The sequence below is a fragment of the Chiloscyllium plagiosum genome, chromosome 11, assembly GCF_004010195.1.
Source record: "Chiloscyllium plagiosum isolate BGI_BamShark_2017 chromosome 11, ASM401019v2, whole genome shotgun sequence".
Classification (NCBI taxonomy): Eukaryota; Metazoa; Chordata; class Chondrichthyes; order Orectolobiformes; family Hemiscylliidae; genus Chiloscyllium; species Chiloscyllium plagiosum.
In genome coordinates, this window is record NC_057720.1 from 4248050 (window position 1) to 4271515 (window position 23466).

The 23466-nt window shown below is 41.4% G+C and overlaps 1 protein-coding gene across 9 annotated transcripts in view; it reads left to right on the forward strand.

The window, feature by feature from the left end:
• ssx2ipa (synovial sarcoma, X breakpoint 2 interacting protein a) overlaps window positions 1-23466 on the forward strand; it is a 62794-nt gene that overhangs the window by 9044 nt on the left and 30284 nt on the right. For 6 of the 9 annotated variants that reach the window (XM_043698600.1, XM_043698601.1, XM_043698605.1 and 3 more), the window contains one exon: window positions 17976-18063. In XM_043698600.1, coding sequence (XP_043554535.1) covers window positions 18015-18063 — 49 coding nt within the window. In that variant the 5' untranslated portion in view covers window positions 17976-18014. Of the gene's footprint in view, window positions 1-17527; window positions 17661-17926; window positions 18064-23466 lie in introns of those variants that run through there. The other 3 variants (XM_043698602.1, XM_043698604.1, XM_043698603.1) reach the window with 2 other exon arrangements.

A 23466-nucleotide genomic window follows, 5' to 3' on the forward strand; every position in this document is an offset into this window, starting at 1 on the left:
TTACCGTCTGAAGTGAGGATGGCTGTGTAGTAAGATTTCTGAATTCTGAAAGAATACCAAGGAGGACCTATTCTAAACCAGTGTGCATTACACTGACTGCCTGTGCTGAATTGTCTCAGTTGAATCCTCTTATTAAAACCACACAAAAGACAAACAACGCATATGGATTGATAAAATGTCTGTTATGAAGGAGATTGGGGGAATTAGTAAACTTGTTCTGTATATAAGTATTGTGACATAAACAAATGATTGTCAAACTTTTTTAAACATTCATTTCCAGATTTAATCACACTAAATTGAAATTTTGGCTTTTAAATTCCCATTCTCTGGGCTACTGGTCTAGTAACATGACTGTTCCACTACTATACATGTATCTCATCTGATTTTAATGTTTCCTCAGCATCCAACTCCAACATTTTGGATTTTGCATCTATCGATCGATGGAGTGGATTTGAGTAATGAGCAGTGACTTGTATAAACCTAGATGCCAATTTGAAATGCACTAGTCATTCTGCTATCATACAACAGTTATGTTCCTCAGCAACCTCATGCTGTAGAAAACAGCTGTGGAAGATTGCTGTAGAAAATTGCTATATCCATTCAGTAGAAAGTTTTGCATTGTCCAAACAGCATCCATAATTCATTAATTGCATTACAGCCAATTCATGTTATGAAGTGGATGTTATACCAGAACAATCTGTAACTTCTTGATTCTGAGTAATGTAGTTTTGAGATTTGTCACTTTCTGCATTTTGCAGCTCAATGAGGGCTGCAGCTGTGAACTGTAGTCTTCCATTTGAATCCTCTGGAGTTTGTTCTCACTTTTTTTAATGCTGGTATTTGAAAGCAGCACCTCTATCTAGGCTGGGTTGTGAAACAGATGCCTCCCAGTTTCACTCTAGTAGGTGGTGTGAGTGCAAGGATCTTGACAGCTTGCAATAAGCTTCCTATCTGGACATTCTTTGCAAGAACACAGCTATTAATATTAATTACATAAAGGCTTTGAGTAATGTTTAAATATAACTTTCAAAGAGAAAATTGCCACTACTAAAAATTCACTTGAAACGTCTAATGTTCAGGCAAATTACTTATTGAGTAAGCATTTTGACTGTGTAGACTGAGTGGATAGCAGACATTCAATTTCCATTTTGTTTTAAATGTAATTTTTGTTTTCAAGAAGCTTTTTTTTTCAGAGAAACTGTTGGCCTTGGATTAAAAGAATAGTTTTTTATATTTCTATTCCTTGAAATTATTTTGTCATAATGGATAAAAGTGGTTCCTTTTCATCCAATTTTAGTGGCGTGAGTGTCATTGGCAACTCTTCCTGCTTTATTTTCTACTTTGTGAAAAGGCTTATCATTTTAAAACGTTTCTTTCAAAATAATGTGACTTTGAAAAGAGATTTCATTAGAATCATAGAATCCCTGCAGTGTGGAAACAGGCCCTTTGTACATGACTACCCAGGTTCTAGGAAAGGAGCTAAGGGGAACAGTTGGATAGTACTCTAAGCTAGCACAACCAAAGTATGCCAAAAGTGTTGTAAGATTCTGTTTCTGGTATATCACATCATGGAACTTAAGAGCAGGAGTAGGACACTTTGATGCCTCAAGCCAATTCTGCCATTCAATAAGATCATAAAGAAACAGGTTGTATTAACTCCATATTCCTGTTTCTGTCCCATTGTCTCCTAAAAGCCTTTTGATTCCCTTATCTAATAAAAAAAATCACCTAATCTGGCCTTGAATAATTTCAACAACCCCAGCTTCCACTTTTTTCTCTCTGCGAAAGTTCATAGACTAATGTCCATCAGCAATTCCACTCATTTTCTATCTTTAAAAGAGATCTCTGGGAAGTAACCTTTCTTTAATCTAATCTTTTAAGTTCTTTCAAGATCTTAAATTCCAAATCTCTCCTTTTTTTTTTCTCTAAACTCCAATGGTTAAAGGACCTACTTCATAAGGCAAACCCTTCATCCCAGGAATCAATCTTGAGTACCTTCACTGCATTGCTTCAGATGAAGGTGTACCCTCTTCCAAATAAGACCAAAAGTTTACACTGCAATCCAGATGTGATCACACCAAACTGTAATAAAATGTTCTTTATTCTTGTGCTACATCCCCTTCCAATAAATGCCAACATTCCATATAGCTTCCCAGTCAGTTGCTGGACCTGCAGACAAACTATACTTCATGTACCAACCTACCAATATTCCTCTGTACCTGTAGGTGTGCAAGTTAAGTAGTTGTATCTGTATTTTCTGCCAAAATGGGCAAGTTCCCACTTCTCACATTATATTCCATTTGCCATATTTTTCCATTCGCTTAATCTGTCTATATCCATTTGCAGACTGTCCACCTTCTCTTGATGACTTGATTCCTTATTTATCTTGTCATCAGCAAAATTATATATGTTGATCTTTTCACCCAAATTATTAATAGATTTTAGAATGAAGGGTCACTGACTCGATGTGAACTCTGCTTCTGTTTATTTACACATGCTGCCAGAATTGCTATGTTTCTGCAACACTGTTTCATATTTTCAGCATCTGCACTTCTTTAGTTTTGTACCATGAATGATAAACTCTTGATTAGTTGAGCCCTGGCACTTTCTGATGACAAGACATTCTATTAGTTGGACCTTTCAAACTGGAAAATGGCTCACTGATCCCTACTTTTAGCTATCTTTGTTTTCCCAGTCTGTAATCTGTTCCAGTTGATCAACCCTTCACTATACCCATATTCCTCCAGTGGCTTTTTCTTGAGCATCCCTGATGTTCAATCCATTCCTGTTTTTAAAAAGGTTGCTATGGCTTTATGCCTGGTGTCAAGGCTCAAATTCTCATCTCTCCATCCAAGCTACCTTGTTTTCCCCTCATAATATTTCATAAAGCTGATGCCTTAAAGTTAGGTTAGGCTGAAGGGCCTGTTTCCACACTTTAGGGGATGAAATGAAATCTTAAACTTTTCATTCTTGGTGCCATCCTCACGAACCTCCCTGAACAGTTTTAGACTGCCTTTCTTGGAAGGCACTGCTGATGGTACTCTAAAACTGAAGGGCCTGCTGTGGGTTATCAAAATCCCTGAACTGCATAAAGGGTAGGGATTGCTGCTGCCAGTAACCTATGACCTTTGTCTCAAGGTTGAAATGCTGTTCCAGAAGTGCTTCAGTTTGTCGAAGGATGAGCACATTGAAGGCATTGAATTTTCTTATCTGGTACGAACATCCTGTTCATTACATCAGGTCACTTTTATGCCTGACAATGTTATGACACTGCACCTTGTCTAACAAAACAGTATGGCCCCTTGCAACCAGTTGCATTTTGAATTGGTGCAATTTACCATAGGTTTGAAGTTATATTCCATGCTTAAGCTAAATTAACTCTCTATGTGCATCTCTTCTGGGTATCTTCACTCCATTATAGAGTTAGGAGATGGGATAAGCAAAAAATGATATAGAATCGTAAGATGAACACTCACTTTTAAAATGAAAGAATTCTGCAAGGAGTCTCTCTGAGATTCCATGTCTGATTTGCTTTTAAAGCTTAATCTGAAGATTTAGGTCATGCAAGTTTGATTTAACAAAGAATAGATGTACTGTATTTTCTACTGTTAAAGGGTAAATCAAGCAAAATTAAATATTAATCTCCCTCCTTGCCCTTGATGCTGTATGATTTCTTGGATGCTATCAATGTAGGTCACAGGGTGTTGATTAAAATATAGTTTGCACACTGCCAACAGAATTCCAAGGGAAGAATGCAACCATAATCCCTGCTTCAGAAATATACACTAGAAAATGATTTGTATATCCATTCTGTTTTGAAGGAAAATGTGCTGTGTGTTTGCACTTTGATCTGTGTATTTGTCTAACAGTTTGAGGCCACTCCCACTGATTGCAGGCAGTTATGTTCTTGTGTTAATAGACTGGCCATCTGTGCAGAGGATTACCAATGAAAGACTTAGATGCTGTAAGCAGATTTTCAGCATTTAATTTGGAGCTTGGTGTTCAAAAAGATAATTGAGTAGCATGTAGTTTTAGCAGTGTAACCCCTATAACGAAATAAGTCTGGAGAGGAATTCTACAGAATGTCATTCTTCTTTGTGAGCTTTTAATTGTTCAGCCACTTTGAGAATAGTTTGAGTTGGAACTATGAAACTAGATTATTGCAATGCAAGTGTCATTGTTTTTAAAAAGATCGTCCTAATTTGATTATCACTCTGCTATTGCAAACTGCTACTGATGAACTTTAAGTTCTTTGTGTGATAGACCATAAAATATAGGTGCAAAATGAGGTAATTTGGTTGATTGAGTCTGCTCTGCCATTTAATTATTGCTGATTTCACATTCTGCTGCCTTCTCCATAAACCTTGCTCCTCTTGGTAATCAAGGACTTACCTATTTCTTATCTTAGTACACTCAGTAACTTGTCCTCCACTGCCTTCTGAGGCAATGCATTCCACTGATTCATTAACCTATGGCTGAAGAAATTCCTCCTCTCTGTTCTATAGGGTTTCCTTTCATTCTAAGGCTGTGCCCTCATGTCCTAGTCTCACCTACCAGTGGGAACATCTTCTCCATGTCTTACTCTCTATTGGCCTCTCAGTATTCTAAGTTTCATTGAGATCCCCACCATCATGCTCCTTAGCTCCAAATACAGACCCGGTGTCCTCAACCACTGCTTATGTGACAAGCTTTTCATCCCCAGGATTGTAAGTCTTCTCTGGACCCCATCCAAGGCCAAAGTGATGAAATTGAGGATGGCAGATGCTGGGGATCAGAGTAGAGAATGTGGTGCTGGAAAAGCACAGCAGGTGAGGCAGCATCCAAGGAGTAAGAGAATCAACGTTTTGGGCAAAAGTCCTTCATTAGGGATGAGGCTGGGAGCCTCTGGGGTGAAGAGATAAATAAGAGAGGGTGGGGCTAGGGAGGAGGTAGCTAAGACTGAGACACTCAGATCTTTGTAGAGAGAGGAGGAAAACTTCTTCAGCTCAGCACTGCCCTCATAACCTATCCAACCTGTCCATCTTCCTTCCCACCTATCTACTTCACCCTCCCCTCTGACCTATCGCCATTACCTCTGCCTCCATCTACCTTCTGAGCACTCTGCTACCTTTTCTCCTCACCTCCCTCCCATTTATCTCTCAACACCAAACTGCACTAACCTCGTTTACCTGAACTTGGTCCATAGCCTGCTATGCCCTCTTAAGTATTCGTCCACGTGTTTCTTAAATGTTGCAAGAATACTGCCTCCACCCTCTAGGGCAACACGTTCAATATTTTTATCACCACCTAAATGAAATTGCATGCTCCTCACCTTTAATCAAAAGTCCTGTGTTCTTAGACATGTCTGCCATTGGGAAATGATTCTCACAATCTGTCTTTGCCTCTCATTGTTTTGTATACCTCAGTCCGGTCCCCCTCAGCCTCTTCTGTTCCAAGAGAAACAAACTCTCCTATCTGATCTCCCATCGTAACTGAGAATTTTCATCCCAGGTAATCTAGTGAATCTCCTCTTCACTCTTTCCTGTTCAGTTGTGTCCTTCTATAGCCTGACCAATGATCTGTGAAGTTGTAACAAGATTTCATTGCACTGATATTCTACACCTCCAGCTACTGAGGGCAGGCATCCTTTATGCTGACACCTTCAGGGATCTATGGACTTGTACATAAAATGTCTTTTTTGTTCCTTAGTACTCCTTAGGGACTTAGCATTTATTGCGTAATCCTTCCCTTATTAGACCCCCCAAAATGTATTCCCTCACACCTATTGGAATTAAATTCCATCTGCCATTTCTCTGCCCAATGTAGCATGAGGCCATCCTCTTCACTATATACAACAACACCATTGTTGTGCCATGTGCAAACCTACTAATTATACCTCTACATCACATCCAAGTCATTAATGTACATAACATACAATCCCTGTGGTTCTGAATTTTAAACTTCTGTGTTCTCATTTGTGCAGTTAAGCAATGAAAAGGTTAAAGACCATCAATCTTGTTGGATATTTTGTGCAAATATCCAAGGACAAAGGTTAATCCAACAGACGTGAAGAGCTATAAAAAGCACAGGGATACAAGGAAAGCAATGGCCTCAAATGCTTTATGAAAAAATACTTTCTATGAATATGAAAGCTTGAAGCAGAGTTGTATCACTTTGTGTTAGTGAGAGAGATTCTGAAACTTAACAGTATTGTGAGGATTCACAAGTCTCTCTGATAGCAAGAAGGCTGTTTGCAACCACTTTCATGGGTAATTAGGTATAGACATTGAATAATGGCCTAGCCAGTCCAGATGCCATGGAAGAAAGTCTCTTACAAGTGTTTTCTCAGCCTGTCGTGAATTACGTGTAAGTTACATAAGTGAAAACCCATCTATAAAGCATTTTATTTTAGTGGTGGAAGAGACTAGCTTAATTAAAGGAAATTAATACATTTAATTGATGTCATGTGGTCTTCTAAAATTCATTTGAGATGGTTCTGAAAAATTACTTGCAAAGTAGAAGCGCATGTTGGCATTCCTGCCAACTAGTTTGAAGCGTTGAGTTTTCATAATCTGTATTAACAAAATCAACACAATTGCAATCCAAGTTTTAAGATTAGTAAGTTTCTTTATGTTTCTTAAGTAAGAGACCTTGAAAGTGGAGTTGTAAGTAGATAGGATAGTGAAGAAGGTGTTTGGTATGCTTTCCTTTATTGGTCAAGAGTATTGAGTACAGGAGTTGGGAGGTCATGTTGCGGCTGTACAGGACATTGGTTAGGCCACTGTTGGAATATTGCATGCAATTCTGGTCTCCTTCCTATCAGAAAGATGTTGTGAAACTCGTAAATCTTTTCTGAACCCTTTTCAAGGATGTTGCCAGGGTTGGAGGATTTGAGCTATAGGGAGAGGCTGACCAGGTTGGGGCTGTTTTCCCTGGACCGTCTGAGGCTGAGGGGTGACCTTTTGTAGAGGTTTTCTCTGGGGTCGGTGAGTCCAGAACTCTAGGACATAGGTTTAGGGTAAGGGGGGCAAGATATGAGACCTAAGGGACAATGTTTTCACAGAGGGTGGTACGTGTATGGAATGAGCTGCCAGAGGATGTGGTGGAGGCTGGTACAATTGCAACATTTAAGAGGCATTTGGATGGGTATATGAATAGGAAGGGTTTGGAAGGATATGGGCTGGGTGCTGGCAGGTGGGACTAGATTGGGTTAGGATATCTGGTCGGCATGGACAAGTTGGACCGAAGGGTCTGTTTCTATGCTGTGCATCTTTATGACTCTGACTCTAGAAAGCATTGCTGACTTAGTCAGCATTGTTTGACCATCCCTAATTGTTCTGCAAGAAGTACTGGTGAGCTGCCTTAGAATATTGCAGTCTTGAGGGAGGGATGCACTCTTGCTGTTAAGAATGTCAAGACTTTGACCCAGTGACACTGAAGGAATAGTGATGTGGTTCCAAATCAGAATGGCTTAGAAAGGAACTTGTGGTGGTCTTGTGTCTGCTGCCACTGTTCTTATGGTGCTAGAGATTAGGAAGAGGCTCGGTGAATTCTAATTACCTGAAGCTTTAAATACATACGTGCAAACTGTTTAGTGATCAATTCTAACATCTTCCCCACAAAAGGTGTCCCAAGCTAACTGGCTCATAGTTTCCTGCTTTTTTTTTGTCTCCCCTCCGTCTTTGAATAGAGCTATCTGGCTACAAATTGGCTACTTATTCAGTCTGGAATTTTTCCTGAATCTTATGAATTTTGGAAAGTTCACAACAGTGCTTCTACCACACTTTCATTTCTTAGGGCTTTGGGATAAACTGTATCAATTTGCTTAATACCACTTCCCTCGTGATTGTAGTTTCACTGATACCTGTAACTAAGGTCAAAGGGAGACAAGGTATTACTGGAAGATTAATTTTTATCCGCGATACTGAAGACAAGCAATTTATTCAGTTCATCTGCCATTCCTTACCTACTATTAACACTGGTCATCTAGAGAAAGAGAGGTAAAAGCAATGACTGCAGATGCTGGAAACCAGATTCTGGATTAGTGGTGCTGGAAGAGCCCAGCAGTTCAGGCAGTATCCAAGGAGCAGCGAAATCAATATTTCGGGCAAAAGCCCTTCAGGAATAAAGACAGTGAGCCTGAAGCGTGGAGAGATAAGCTAGAGGAGGGTGGGGAGTACAATGGGTGAGTGGGGGAGGGGATGAAGGTGATAGGTCAGGGTGGAGTGGATAGGTGGAAAAGGAATAGGCAGGTAGGACAAGTCATGGGGACAGTGCTGAGCTGGAAGTTTGGAACTAGGGTAAGATGGTGAAAGGGGAAATGAGGAAACTGGTGAAGTCCACATTGATGCCCTGGGGTTGAAGTGTTCTGAGGCGGAAAATGAGGCGTTCTTCCTCAGGCATCTGGTGGTGAGGGAGCGGCGGTGAAGGAGGCCCAGGACCTCCATGTCCTCGACAGATTGGGAGGGGGAGTTGAAATTGTTGTGGTTCTGTTCGCCGAGCTGGAAGTTTTTGTTGCAAATGTTTCGTCCCCTGGCTAGGCGACATCATCAGTGCTTGGGAGCCTCCAACAATTCCTAGAGGCATGGCATTCATCCACAAACTCCATCAACAAACACATCGACCTGAACCCAATATACCAACCACTACACTGGACAGCTGAAACTGACAACCGGAAGCGGCAGGGACAGACCACTATAAACACCGGAGGAAACATCAAAGAAGCGCTTCGCAGGAGGCTCCCAAGCACTGATGATGTCGCCTAGCCAGGAGGTTTTACAGTTCCTGCGGTGGCAGGGGAAAGTGCCAGGATGGGACGGTGGGTTGTAGGGGGGTGCATGGACCTGACCAGGTAGTCACGGAGGGAACGGTCTTTGCAGAAGGTGAAGAGGGGTTGGGCGGGAAATATATCCCTGTGGTGGTGGGGTCTTTTTGGAGGTGGCAGAAATGTCGGCGGATGATTTGGTTTATGCGAAGGTTGGTAGGGTGGAAGGTGAGCACCAGGGGTGTTCTGACCTTGTTACGTTTGGAGGGGTTGGGTCTGAGGGCGGTGGTGCGGGATGTGGACGAGATGCGTTGGAGGGTATCTTTAACCACGTGGGAAGGGAAATTGCAGTCTCTAAAGAAGGAGGCCATCTGGTGTGTTCTGTGGTGGAACTGGTCTTCCTGGGAGCAGATACAGCGGAGGAATTGGGAATACGGGATGGAATTTTTTCAAGAGAGGGTGGGAAGAGGTGTAATCCAGGTAGCTGTGGGAGTCGGTGGGAGGCAACAATACTAACTTTACATGTTCTTTCCTTTTCAAATTCCTGTAGAAACACTTATCTGTTTTTTACATATCTAGTTCACTGCTTCTCACCATTCTCTCTCATTCCGTCTCATTCTTTCTGGTCTGTTTGGATTTCTAAAAAGCATTCAGTAAGATTCTGTGGTGGTCAACTGAGCATTGTATAGTGAGACTCAGGAAATTTGTAGTATGGTCGTGTGGCATTGGCAAGAGGACAATAACAGAGAATTTGCACTGTTTAATGAACGTTTTTACTTAGCTGTTCTTTGCTAGCTATTTTAATTTCTGCTGGCATGCCAATCAGCAGTATGTGTCGAACCTTCTGCTGGCCATGCTGTCGTCAACTTGAGACATTGCTTGATGGAATTAGCATGCTCCAGGCTCTGAGTTGGAGACCTTGTCCTACAGAGACGCTGAAGATACTTCAGGGCAACATTGCCTCTAAATTTTTCCTGACTGTACCAACCTTCGACATCCATGTGCAGCAGCGGCTTCTGCGAACTGTAGACACTCCAGGACTGTACAGAGTCTCCCACTGGCCATCTAGATTAGAGGGAATATTGTGTCTGAGGCCTGAAGGCTCAGCCTTTTTCTCCTGCCTGGCATACATCATTTGAGGCCTCAATACCATAGACGAGTGCATGGATAGGGAAGACTAGCTAGACTTAGTTCAGTCAGGTTGCTGCTGTTCCACATTCTTACTCTGCTTTGATGTAACAGCTACAATTGTGGATCCTACATGCATAAAACCGTCAACTTCCAGTATCGTGTCCTTCATTCTATATATGTAGACTGACAACATCCTGAACCATGACCATTGTCTTCCTGATGCTCAAACTAAACTATTTGGGAGCGTGCAAGAGTCTCTTCCAGTGAAGGTGTTTCTTGGAATGGATTGCTTGTATGGCTTAGTCAGTGGAAAAGAAACTGTGCAGAGTTGGCATACTTTTTTTTGTCTCTGGTAAACAAGGTCAAAACACTGATCTACTTTTTGGTGTGAAAGTAGATCTGCTCCCTTAATTAACTTAAAGGCATGTAACAGCAGACAAATAGAAGAACATGTCGGTGTTTGTGCCAGAATATGACCCTTTCTGCTATCACTGCAGAACTAGAATTTTGATCTTGATCAGTGAGCTCGTTCAACACCTCCATGGAGAGGAGATCATTTTTTTTGAGGTATGCATGAATTGAATTCTGTCTTGACTGAGTGATAGCATTTAATTGGATATAATTTCTTTAAAACTAAAACTAAGTTTATTCAACAATTCTTAGGTTGTTTGAGGAGTGTTTAAATTTGGCTATTTGTTTAGTTACTTGTTCTAGTGATGTAAAATCAAAATGGTGCTTTGTTATTTTAACAGATATGAATTCACTGTCACAGAAGGCTGTGATGGCCAGGTCATTCAATATATTTAAAATAGGTTCTTGATTGTAAAGGGGATCCAGGAGAGAAAGCAGGAGAATGGTTTCGCAAAACCAATCAGCCACAGACTAACAGACTCAATGGGCTGAATGGCCTGATCCTCTGTCTTATGGTAGTATTGTAGTGGCTCCAGCTTTTTACTTGACAATTGTTTTCAGTGGTAAATCACTCCCTGCCAAAGTCCATAAACCCAATTAATGTTGTAATATAGACCTAACTAGCTGATAGAAGTGAACGTGTTGAAATGGTTGTGTTATGGGAAGCAATCAATGTTTGTTCTTGGCAACAATTTAGGTCTGTCAAAGTCATCTGATTCACTCATCATCTTATTAAGAGGTCAGCGAGCTAGCTGCAGAACATCCAAGTTGCAAGCATTATCCAATTTGAGACTTATAAAATGTCAAGAAGAAATTTGAAGCTGAATATTCATGAATTAACCGGGCTCACTGGCTATACTTGTAATTAACTTCAGTAATCTTTGCAAATAATTAAGTTCTTTTCACAGTCTGCTTATTTCTGGTGATTTTAAGGGTTTTTAAATTAAATTCTTTGAAGTTTTTTATTTATTTTGTTTAGGGTGGCACGGTGGCTCAGTGGTTAGCACTGTTGTCTCAGTGCCAGGGAACTGGCTTTGATTCTAGCCTCTGGCGACTGTCTGTGTGAAGTTTACACATTCTCCCCGTGTCTAATGTGGGTTTCCTCCCGGTGCTCGGGTTTCCTCCCATAGTCCAGAGATGTGTAGGTTAGGTGAATTGGCTATGCTAAATTGCCTGTAGTGTTCAGGGATGTGTGGGTTAGGTGCACTAGCTGGGAAATGTAGAGTAATAGGGTAGGGGAGTGGGTCTGGGTGGGATACTCTTCGGAGGGTCGGTGTGGACTTGTTGGGCTGAAGGGTCTGTTTTCACACTGTAGGGATTCTAATTCTAAATTACCTTAACTGTCTGGAAGAACAGGATTGCAGGTGCATGGCACAGCAGCCTGCAAGCATCCCTCAAGGTGAGTACCATCCTGTATAGTTGGTCACAAATTCTGGAAGGCACCACCACAAGTGTAGGCCACTTGCTCCTTTTTTTGGCATCAAAGCAGGGTCAATCGGTCGGCCACTATTTTAATTTCAAGTCTCTGTCCTTCATAACCTTTATTTTGTGTATTGATGTTTCAGTCTCACCCATACGAAGCAACAAATTATAGAATCATTAGTATTATACAGCACAGAAACACTTCACTGCAAACCATTCATGCCAACCAGATATATCTAAACTGATCTAGTCCCATTTGCCAGCATTCGGCCCATATCCCTCTAAACCCTTCCTATTCATATACCCATCCAGGTGCCCTTTTGCTTTAAATGTAATTTTACCGGCCTCTCACTTCCTGTCATAGGTCATTCTATACATACTACCCTCTCAAAAATGTTGCCCCTTCAGTCTCTTTTTTTTTAAATCTTTTCAGGCCTCACCTTAAACCTTTTACCCTCTGGTTTTGGACTCTCCTACCCTGGAGAAAAGACCTTGGCTATTCGCCTTTTCCATTCCCCTCATGATTTTTTAAAAAAATCTATATAAGGTCACCCCTCTGCCTCCTTTTGCTCCAGGGTTTTTAAAAAAAAAACTGCAGCATATTTAGTGTCCACGAATAGCTCAAACTTTTCAATTCTGGCACCATCTTTGTAAATTGTTTCTGCACCCTTGCAAGTTTTGCAACATCCTTCCTATAGCCGGGAGACCAGACCTGGAAGGGAGTATCCCAAAAGTGGCCTCACCAATGTCCTCTGGCCGCAATGTGCCATCCCAACTCTTATACTCAATGCACTGTCCAACAAAGGCAAGTGTGACAAATGCTGCCTTCACCACCCTGTCTGTCTCCGACTCCACTTTCAAAGAACTATGCACTCTCATGGCGGGATCTTTGTTCAGCAACATTCCCAGGTCCCTACCATTTAAGTGTATATATCCTGTTCTGATTTGTCTTGCCAAAATACAACACCTCACCTCCACCTAAATTAAACTCCATTTGCCACTCCTCAGTCCATTGGCTCATCTGATCAAGGTAATATTGTACTTTTGAGGTAACCTTTGCTGTCCTCTCTGCCACCAATTTTGGTGTTACCTGCTGTTTTTTGCATCCAAATCATTTTATAAATGACGAAAATCAATGGACCTAGCACCAATCCTTGTGACACACCACCAATCACAAGCCTCCAGTCTGAAAAATAACTCGCCACCACTACCTTGTCTCCTACCTTCAAGCCAATTTTATATCCAGTTGCCTAGTTAGAGTCAGAATCATAGATGTACAACATGGAAACAGAGGTTTTGGTCCAACTCGTCCATGCTGACCAGATATCCCAACCTGATTTGACTTTCCAAAATGCAGCACCTGGCATTTATCTAAATTAAATTTCATCTGCCGCTCCTCAGCCCACTGGCCCATCTGATCAAGAACCTGTTGTACTTTGAGGTAACCTCCTTCACTGTCTACTGCACCTCCTGTCCCTTAGGGTTCCCTCCAACCTGCCCACCACAGACATCCAGCTCACTGGTCTATAGTACCACGGATTGTCATTACAACTTTAAATAGTGGCCCCACGTTAGCCTTTCCTGCAGGATTCCATGTGCAAACTTACTAACTATACCTCCTATGTTCACCTCCAAATCAATGATATAAGTGACAAACAGTAGAGGACCCAGTACTGATCCTTGTGGCACTCCACAAGTCACAGGCCTCCAGTCTGAACAGCAACCCTCTTCCACCACCCTCTGTCTTCCACCTTTTGAGCCAGTTCTGTATCCAAATGGCTAGTTCTCCCTTTAGCAAGGTTAGGTCTCATGAAATAATCAGTCTCCCATGGGGAACCTTGTCGAACGCCTTACTGAAGTCCATCTAGATCACGTCTACTGCTCTGCCCTTATCAATCTTCTTTTTTTAACTTCAAAAAACTCAATCAAGTTTGTGAGACATGATTTCCCACGCACAAAGCCATATTGTTGACTATCCCTAATCATTCCTTGCCTTTCAAATCCCTTAGGATTTCCTCCAACCTGCCCACCACAGACATCCGACTCACTGGTCTATAGTTCCATGGATTGTCCTTGCCATTTTAAATAGTGGCACCACTTTAGTCTTTCCTGCTGGATTCCATGTGAATCTGGCCTACCATGCAGAATCTTGTTAAACACCTTACTGAAGTCCATATAGACAACCTCCACCACTCTTATCTTTATCAATCCTCTTTGTTACTACTTCAAAACAACTCAAGTTAGTATTTCCCATACACCAATCCTTATCAGATTTTTGCTTTTCCAAATGTACGTGAATAGTGTTCCTCAGAATCCCCTCTAACAAATTAACCATCACTGATAAGTCTGGCTCACTAGTCGATTGTTCCATGGCAATTCCTTACTACTCTTCTTAGCCAACCGTCAACCTTCTGGCACATTACCCGTGGCTATCAATGATGCGAACTTCTCCCCGCAATTACTTCCCTAGCTTCCCACAAAGGTCTGGGAACACCTGATTAGATCCTAGGAATTTATGTACCTTTTTCTGATTTAATCTCTAGCACCACCACTTTTGTGAAATGGACATTTTTTTTCAAGATATGGAACGTAGAACAGTACAGACCCTTCAGTCCTTGATGTTGTGCTAACCTTTTTATCCGACTCTAAGATCAATCTCACCTACATACCTTACATTTTACTATCATCTGTGTGCCTATCCAAAAGTTGCTTAAATGTCCCTAATGTATCTGATTCTACTACCACAGCTGGCAATGCATTCCATGCACCCACCATTCTGTGTAAAGAACCAACCTCTGACATCTCCCCGATCCTTCCTCCAATCACCTTAAAATTATGCTCCCTTGTGATAGTCTTTTTCTGCTCTGGGAAAATGTCTCTGACTTTTCACTATCTATGCCCCTCATCTTGTACACCTTTATCCAGTCACCTTTCATCCTTCTTCATTCCAATGAGAAAAGCCCTAGCTTCCTCAGCCTTTCTTAAGACATGCCCTCCAGTCCAGGCAGCGTCCTGGTAAATCTCCTCTGCACCCTCTCTAAAGCTTCCACATCCTTTTCTATAAATGAGGCAACCAGAATGGAACACAGTATTCCAAGTGTAGTCTAACCAGGGCTCTGTAGAGCTGCAGCCTAACCTCACTGCTCTTAAATGCAATTACCTCACTAACAGAAGTCAACACCTCAAATCTTAACAATCCTATCAACTTGGATGGCAACTTTGAGGGATTTATGGACATGGACCCCAAGAGCTCTCTCCTCTTCCACAATGCCAAGAATCCTGCCTTTAAGCCTGTAATCCGTGTTCAAAACCAGCCTTCCAAAATGAATTCTTTTACATTTTGTCCATGTTGAACTCCATCTGCCATTTTATCAGCCTGGTTCTACATCCTGTCAATGTCTTGTTGTAACCTACAGCAGCCCTCCACACTATCCACCACCACTCCAACCTTTGTGCCATCATCTACCCTTCCACTTCCTCATCCAAGTCACTTATAAAACTCACTAAAGAGCAGAGGTCCTAGAACAGGTCCCTGTGGAACACCACTGGTTAGAGTTTCAGGCTGAATACTGTTCATCTACTACCACCACCCTTTGTCTTCTATGGACCAGCCAATTCTATATCCGGACAGCCAAATTTCCCTGTATCCTATGAATCCTTGTTTTCTGAATGAGTCTACCATGGGGAACTTTATCAAATGTCTTACTAAAATCCATATACACCACATCTACTGCTCTACCTTCATCAATGTGGTGGGTTTTTTTTTTTGTCACCTCCTCGAAGAATTCAAATAGGCTTCAGGCATGACCTGCCCCTGAAAGCCATGCTGACTGCCTCTAATCAAACTATGGTTTTCCAAGTAATCATAATCCTACCTCTCAGAATCTTCTCCAATAATTTGCCCACCACATGTCTAACTGGTCTGTAATTCCCAAGATTATCCCTATTCCCTTTCTTGAACAGGGAAAAACAACATTTGCCACCCTCCAATCATCTGGCACTCATCTAGTGGACAGTGAGGATGCAAAGATCATCACCAAAGGTGCAGCAATCTCTTCCCTTGCTTCCTGTTGCAACCTTGGGAATATCCCTTCTGGGAGAAAGTGAAGACTGAAGAAGGGCTTATGCCCGAAATGTCGATTCTCCTGTTCCTTGGATGCTGCCTGACCTGCTGCGCTTTTCCAGCAACACATTTTCAGTATATCCCTTCTGGCCCAGGGGATTTATCTGTCCTTGTGTTTTTCACAATTTTCAGGACATTCTCCTTCATAATCTCAACCTGTTTGAGCATATCAACCCATTTCCCGCTGACCTCCCAAACTGCACGGCCCCTCACTAGTGAACACTGAAGCAAAGTAGTCATTAAGGACCATATTATTTATTTCCCCACGTTCTTGAACTTCCATGTCCTCCTCCACAGTAAATGCTACTCTAGGATTCTCTCTGGTTCTTCTTTCAATAAGATCACTCCTCATTCTTAACACCAATGGTGTTAAGATTGTGTATCTTGATAGTTTTTTTTTTGATTGCGGACTGTAAGTGGAAAAAGGACACTTTAAAAAAACGACCAGGATTGTGAAAGGAATTGTTGCACTTTCTAATTGCAAGCTACCAACATTTATTGTAAATAATTGCAAGCTACCAACATTTATAGCCTGAAGGAAGCCAGTTTATTTTTCTTCAACAGTTGCTGTAGCTTTTGACCAGTGAGTCAGACTTTATAATTTAGAATAATCGCTCAGTGCCACAAGGAAATGGAACATACCTGGAGAGGTTCAATAGCATGTCGTAATGAGTAAAGGATCATCTTGGCAAACCCTGTGGTCAGGAGCCATTGAGTTGTCTTCTCAGGTTTCTTCTGCTCATCGCCTATTACAGAAATGTTTTCTTCTGTGTGTTCAATGTTTATTTTGGGGTTGGTTTTAACCAGTAATTGGATCAGCAGTTTATTTGCTCGTAGATAGAATAATTTTCATTTATAATAAATACTAATCAAGTACAAAAAACCTGATCCTGTTAAATTGGGTCTAAAAAGTAAATCTGGATGTGTTGCAAAATTTGCCTCTAATCTTAAACCTCTGTGACAACTCCAGGAATAGTGAAGTTTGATTTCCAGCATGCTCCTGCACAGGTGTGATGGGGTGTAAGTCCAAACTGTGCAACCCTTAGAGAAACTTTCTGGAATCTGAAATCCACTTGACTTGATATTAAGACAACTCAGCTGCTCTGTATTTCTCCTGTTCTGAAAGTTGATCACCTGAAATGCTCAGCAACACCCTGTAGCAAGGGTAGGGTAGTATTGGTTAATTTTATTTCATAAAGGTGTAATATTAATCAATGTAAGGTGATAACCTTTCCATATGAAAATATATCTATCTACCCTGTCAGCTCCCTTAGATCTTTTGACTCAAGCTCACAGATCAGCTCCCAATTACATTAACAGGAATCCCACAGCAATGTTCGGATGCTCATCACCAGATTCGGGAAATTGGGGTGATTTAGAGAGGAATGACTTACTGGAGATTGAAATTGGAGAGGCCTCCAAAATGGCCATTTTTAAAATGACTGGGTTTCCTCAAGCGTAAAAAAAAAAAAAAAAAATTACCTCCCTGTCGTTAAAAGGCAGAAGTGGCATGAGGCCCTGAAGTGGTCGAAGGGCTGCACAAGGAGAGCCACTCGGTGAAATGTTTCAGATCTATCAAGTAGCTTCAAATAGGAGAGACTACCTGCTGGATTCTACATTGCCTAGTCTTTAAACCTAAAGCTATAAACTGTTGGTTTTAAACTCTTCTGTTTGTTTACTGTCTTTTTTTTCTAAAGGCGAAGTGCTAATACTGTTAATGGGAAGCATGTCTTTAACATTAGAGCATCTGAAGTGCTCATGATTCCTCCAGGACTTTGTATATTTCAACAAATCAACTCCTTTCTACTCTACCCTAAATCAATCGAACTGGTAAAAGTTACAGATTTTTTTTTTGTTTTTAGTCTGACTGAAGATCACACCAACTTCCTTTGTCACACTCCAAAGGGAATACTGTCTAAAATGTATGTTCCTCTAGCTATAATCCAATGCCTCCTGAATTACTTTAACAATCGTTTTAGCCACCACCCAAAATAGATCAGTGTTCCAAAATCAGTTTAATTTTGATAATGCCATTGCATTGCTAACATACTCTGCCATTTTTTAAAGATTTTTGGGGCGTTACTTTCTATTTTTAGGTGTTGCCTGCATCGACATATTTAAATCGGTGAATTGTATGTGTTACAGCTGAACTGGTTGTGCAATTAATCAGGCTGCTTACTTGCTATGGGAGATTGGAGAGCTATAACCATGCCAGAAGCAGAGCCATCACCAGGTATGAGTGCAGTAATTTTGCTTAAATTGAATATTAAAATATCCAATATTTTGGTTTGGAAAATTTCAATGTATCTTTAGGTGTGTTTATAATTTTGAGGGACTTGCTTTCCTTTTCTATGGCTTGCATACTTCCAGTAAGTCACTGTTAATAGCAGCTTATTTCCAAATATTGTAATATAGCTAAATATCTTTGGCATGCATTGTATTTTGAAATTGTGCCTTTAACTAATCCATCTCTTCCCCCCCCCCCCCATCACTTCTGTAGTTTCATCAGTCTCAAAACATTTCAGTTAGTAAATTGAATGTAAATTAAAAGATAATGAAGGCTGAGCCATTTTCATACAGCTCTCTTCCTCTTACTACTTGCCCTCTAGCACTGCCACCTTTTGGATAGGAAAGGTCAGTACTAAATTTGAAAGTTAAATACAAAATCCATTGGTAACCTGCCTCATTTTTTTAAGAGCAGGTGGAACTTGAAACCTGATCTCTTGGTCCAGTGGTAGGGATGTTACCACTGAACCACAAGAGTGCTCAACCTGCCTCTTATGAATTCTAAATAAGCACTGTTAAACCTTAAGTATTGAAACCCACATGGCCTGGTTTATTTTGCTTGACTATCACAAAGGTGTGTAAGATTACTCTTGTATCACTACACTCAGATCTTTGGGCCAGAGAAACAATTTCAGTCTCACCTGAGAAGTGTCTCAACATGTCCAACCAAGTTGTTTTTAATATGAATACAGATTTGTGATGTGCATGCAAAACCTCTAATTTCATAAATACAGCTGAAATCAGCCTGTCTTTCAATCATTTTATTACTTTGTAAAACAGTCTAGTTATTTTTGATTCTGTTTTTAACCCTTTGGAAGTTCATGCTAACTTGTTTCACAAGTCTAACACTTTTTTAAAAATTTTTGTCATTATGTTACCTTTCTATAAAAACATTTTAAAGAAACTTTTCAAACATTTCTATGATTTTAAATCTTATATCGATAAAGCTGATTACTATCTGTAATTACTTCATGATTAAGCTTGATCAAATTAACAAGTACTTGATCTGGCATTTGAAATGCCTTTAATAATGGAGCAGAAAAAATTTGAAAGTTAATTTCCAGAGATGACCAATTTCTGATGCAGATAGATTGGAGAAGTTCTTTCCTCTTGAGTGAAGATGTAGAGGTTTTTTAAATCCTGCAAGGCCTACCCAGATAAGGGGAAACTATATTTTTACTAGTTGAGAAACCGGACCCAATTTTAAGATTATTGGAGAAGAATCAAAGGCAGCACAAGGATACACTTTACATATCAAGCGCTTCTGGTCTGGAATGTACCACCAGAAACACTGACCAGATTCAAAATTGTGCTTTACGAAAGGGAATTGGATAAGCACCTGATGAAAAGAGTTTAAGAGTAGAACTTGCTAATTGGCTTTTGGAGGAGGTTTAAGAACAAGGTAGCTGAAGTCTACAGAGGCTGTTCTGAATCTCTAAAATAGCATAATAGAGTCCATTATTCTGGCATGCCTATTTTGCATTTGTATTGCACACCTGGCATTGACAGCATACTCACTAGAGTTTAGCTTCATTGGGTTAGTGATTTAGTTCACATTTAAGGATTCCAGGGAACAAAGGCTGTAATGTACAGCTGGCTGAACATGGGGAATGTGAACCACAGGGAAATCTGAACTAGCCTTGGACTTGCAAGCTGGATCCTAGTGCTTGAAGGAAAATCAATCTTTTACAGACCCAAATGGCAATATCTTTATCATCAATTCTAATATTTTTAAGGCACAAAGCCAATTCTGACATTGCCCTGCCAATGCTGAAAATGCTCAATATGAAGTTACCCACACTCTCTCGAACAGAGACTAGATCAACCTAAACCATAAGTTAATCTTTGTCAAACTCCACAATCAAAAGGGACTGGAGCATCCATGTATAAAGCATAGTTGTTTGGTTTCAACTATTAAAATATTAAACAATGCTTTTATTTTGCCATTTAATGTTTTGTGATTATCTTAAATTCATAAGATTATAGAGGCAGAATTAAGCTATTCGATCATGGCTGATATGCTCTTCACCCCATTTTCTTGCCTTTTTTCCATAACCCTTCAACCCATTAGCAATTTAAAAATGTGTCCAACTGTTAAATTTACTCACTGTCCCACAATCCACCCCATGTTGGAGCAGCAAATTCCACAGATTCACCTCCCTTTGGGAGAAGTAGTTTCTCCTCCACTGTGTTTTAAGTTTGCTACCCCTTATCCTAATACTTTTGACCCCTCGTCCTAGAATGCCCCACAAGAAGAAGCATCTGCTCCACATCTATTTTATCCATGCCTTTTTATCATCATAAATATCTCAAATTGATCTCTACTCTCTGGAATTTAGTAGAATGTGGACCTAAACTGTTCAATTTTGTTTTTTTTGTCTGCCTTTGGACTTATGATCAAGCAAGCTTGCACAATATCTTAGCTGCTTTCCTGATTTGTCAACGCAACTGATGGAACCTTTTGGGAGATGGGGGCCTTGAAGGATTTATTGTTGGCTTCAAATTCTATCATTCCAGAAATTGTGCTCAATCTGTGTAGACTCTTCGTTCAAGTAGTACAAACCCTTTTTCTCTGGCTTTTGTTTCCCTGGGTTGCTTGCAACAGCTCTTGAGGTTTCATGGTAAACCTGGGAGAGTTTGCAACCCCCAGTGGTGATAGATTTAGTAACTTAAGTAAATTAATGCAATATTCCTAATATGGGTCTAAACATTCTTAAATCTTTTCGGAACCCTTTCAGGTTTCACAACATCTTTCCAATAGGAAGGAGACCAGAATTGCATGCAATATTCCAACAGTGGCTTTACCAATGTCCTGTACAGCCGCAACATGACCTCCCAACTCCTGTACTCCATACTGTGACCAATAAAGGAAAGCGTACCAAATGCCACCTTCACTATCCTATCTACCTACGACTCAATTTTTTCAGGGATCTATGAACCTGCACTCCAAGGTCTCTTTGTTCAGCAACACTCCCTAGGACCTTACCATTAAGTGTATAAGTCCCACTAAGATTTGCTTTCCCAAAATGCAGCACCACTCATTTATCTGAATTAAACTCCATCTGCCATGTCTCGGCCCACTGGTCCATCTGCAAGATCCTATTGTAATCTGAGGTAACCTTCACTGTCCACTACACCTCCAATTTTGGTGTCATCTGCAAACTTACTAACTGTACCTCTTATGCTCACATCCAAATCATTTATGTAAATGACAAAAAGTAGAGGGCCCAGCACCGATCCTTGTGACATTCCACTGGTCACAGGCCTCCTGTCTGAAGCAACCATCCACCACCACCCTCTGTCTTCTACCTTTAGAGCCAGTTCTGTATCCAAATGGCTAGTTTTCCCTGTATTCCGTGAGATCTAACCTTGCAAACCAGTCTCCCATAGGGAACCTTGTCGGATGCCTTACTGAAGTCCATATAGATCCCAACTGCTACTCTGCCCTCCTCCAATCTTCTGTTACTTCTTCAAAATACGCAATCAAGTTTGTGAGACATGATTTCCCACCCACAAAGCCATGTTGACTATCCCTAATCAGTCCTTGCTTTTCCAAATACATGTACATCCTGTCCCTCAGGATTCCCTCCAACAACTTGCCCACCAGAGGTCAGGCTCACTAGTCTACATTTCATGGCTTGTCCTTACTACCCTTCTTAAAGAGGGGCACCATGTTTGCCAACCTCCAGTCTTCCGGCACCTCACCTGTGACTATCAATGATACAAATATCTCCAAGAGGCCCAGCAATCACTTCTCTAGCTTCCCAGATTTATCCATCTTTATGCATTTCAAAACATCCAGCACTTCCTCCTCTGTAATATGGGCATTTTTCAAGGTGTCACCATCTTGGTGTTTTGGATACTTGTGGGGGGGATGACTTACCAGGGGTAAGTAACGGGGCTCAGGTCTCTGGCACGGAGCCTGTCCCCGTTACTCAGAAGGGAAGGGTGAAGAAGAGCAGAGCAGTAGTAATTGGGGACTCGATAGTTAGGGGCACAGATAGGCGGTTTTGTGGGAACGAGAGAGACTCACGTTTGGTATGTTGCCTCCCAGGTGCAAGGGTACGTGATGTCTCTGATCGTGTTTTCCGGGTCCTGGAGGGGGAGGGGGAGCAACCCGAAGTCGTGGTCCACATTGGCACCAACGACATAGGTAGGAGGAGTGCTGAGGATGTTAGACAGCCTTTCAGGGAGCTAGGTTGGAAGCTCAGAGATAGAACGATCAGAGTTGTTGTCTCTGGTTTGTTACCCGTGCCACGTGATAGAGAGACGAGGAATAGGGAAAGAGAACACTTAAATGCGTGGCTAAAGGGATGGTGCAGGAGGGAGGGATTCCGGCTTTTGGATAACTGGGGTTCTTTCTGGGGACGGTAGGACCTCTATAAACAGGATGGTCTACACCTGAACCTGAGGGGCACCAGTATCCTTGGGGGGAGGTTTGCTAGTGCTCTTGCGGGGGGTTTAAACTAACTCTGCAGGGGCATGGTAATCCAGATTGTAGCTTCAGGGTGCAGGACCTGGAGTGTAGGGAGGTTAGGAACATGGCATAAATTTCCAAGGAGGGTGTCTGTAAACAGGAAAGTGGCTTGAAGTGTGTATACTTCAATGCAAGAAGTACACGAAATAAGGTAGGTGAACTTGCAGCGTGGGTAGGTACCTGGGACTTCGATGTTGTGGCTATTACGGAGACATGACTAGAACAGGGACAGGATTGGCTGTTGCAGGTGCCAGGATTTAAATGTTTTAGTAGGGTCAGAGGTGGGGATAAAGGAGGGGGAGGTGTGGCATTGCTTGTCAAAGATAGTATTACAGTGGTGGAAAGGACGATGGATGAAGACTCGCCATATGAGGTAGTTTGGGCTGAGGTTAGGAATAGGAAAGGTCAGGTCACCCTGTTAGGAGTCTTTTACAGGCCTCCCAATAGTCCTAGAAACGTAGAAGAAAGGATAGGGAAGGTGATTCAGGAGATGAGTGACAGTAATAGGGTGGTTGTTATGGGGGACTTTAACTTTCCTGATATTGATTGGGAAAGCTATAGCTCAAGTTCGTTAGATGGGTCAGTGTTTGTTCAATGTGTGCAGGAGAGTTTCCTGACACAATATGTAGACAGGCCAACAAGAGGTGAGGCCATACTGGATTTGGTTCTGGGTAACGAACCAGGCCAGGTGTTAGAATTAGAGGTAGGTGAGCACTTTGGGGATAGTGACCATAATTCAGTGATTTTTACTCTCGTGATGGAGAGGGATAAGTGTGTACTACAGGGCAAGAATTACAGCTGGGGTAAGGGAAATTATGATGCGGTGAGGCATGACTTAGGATGCGTGGCTTGGAAAAGTAGGCTTCAAGGCAA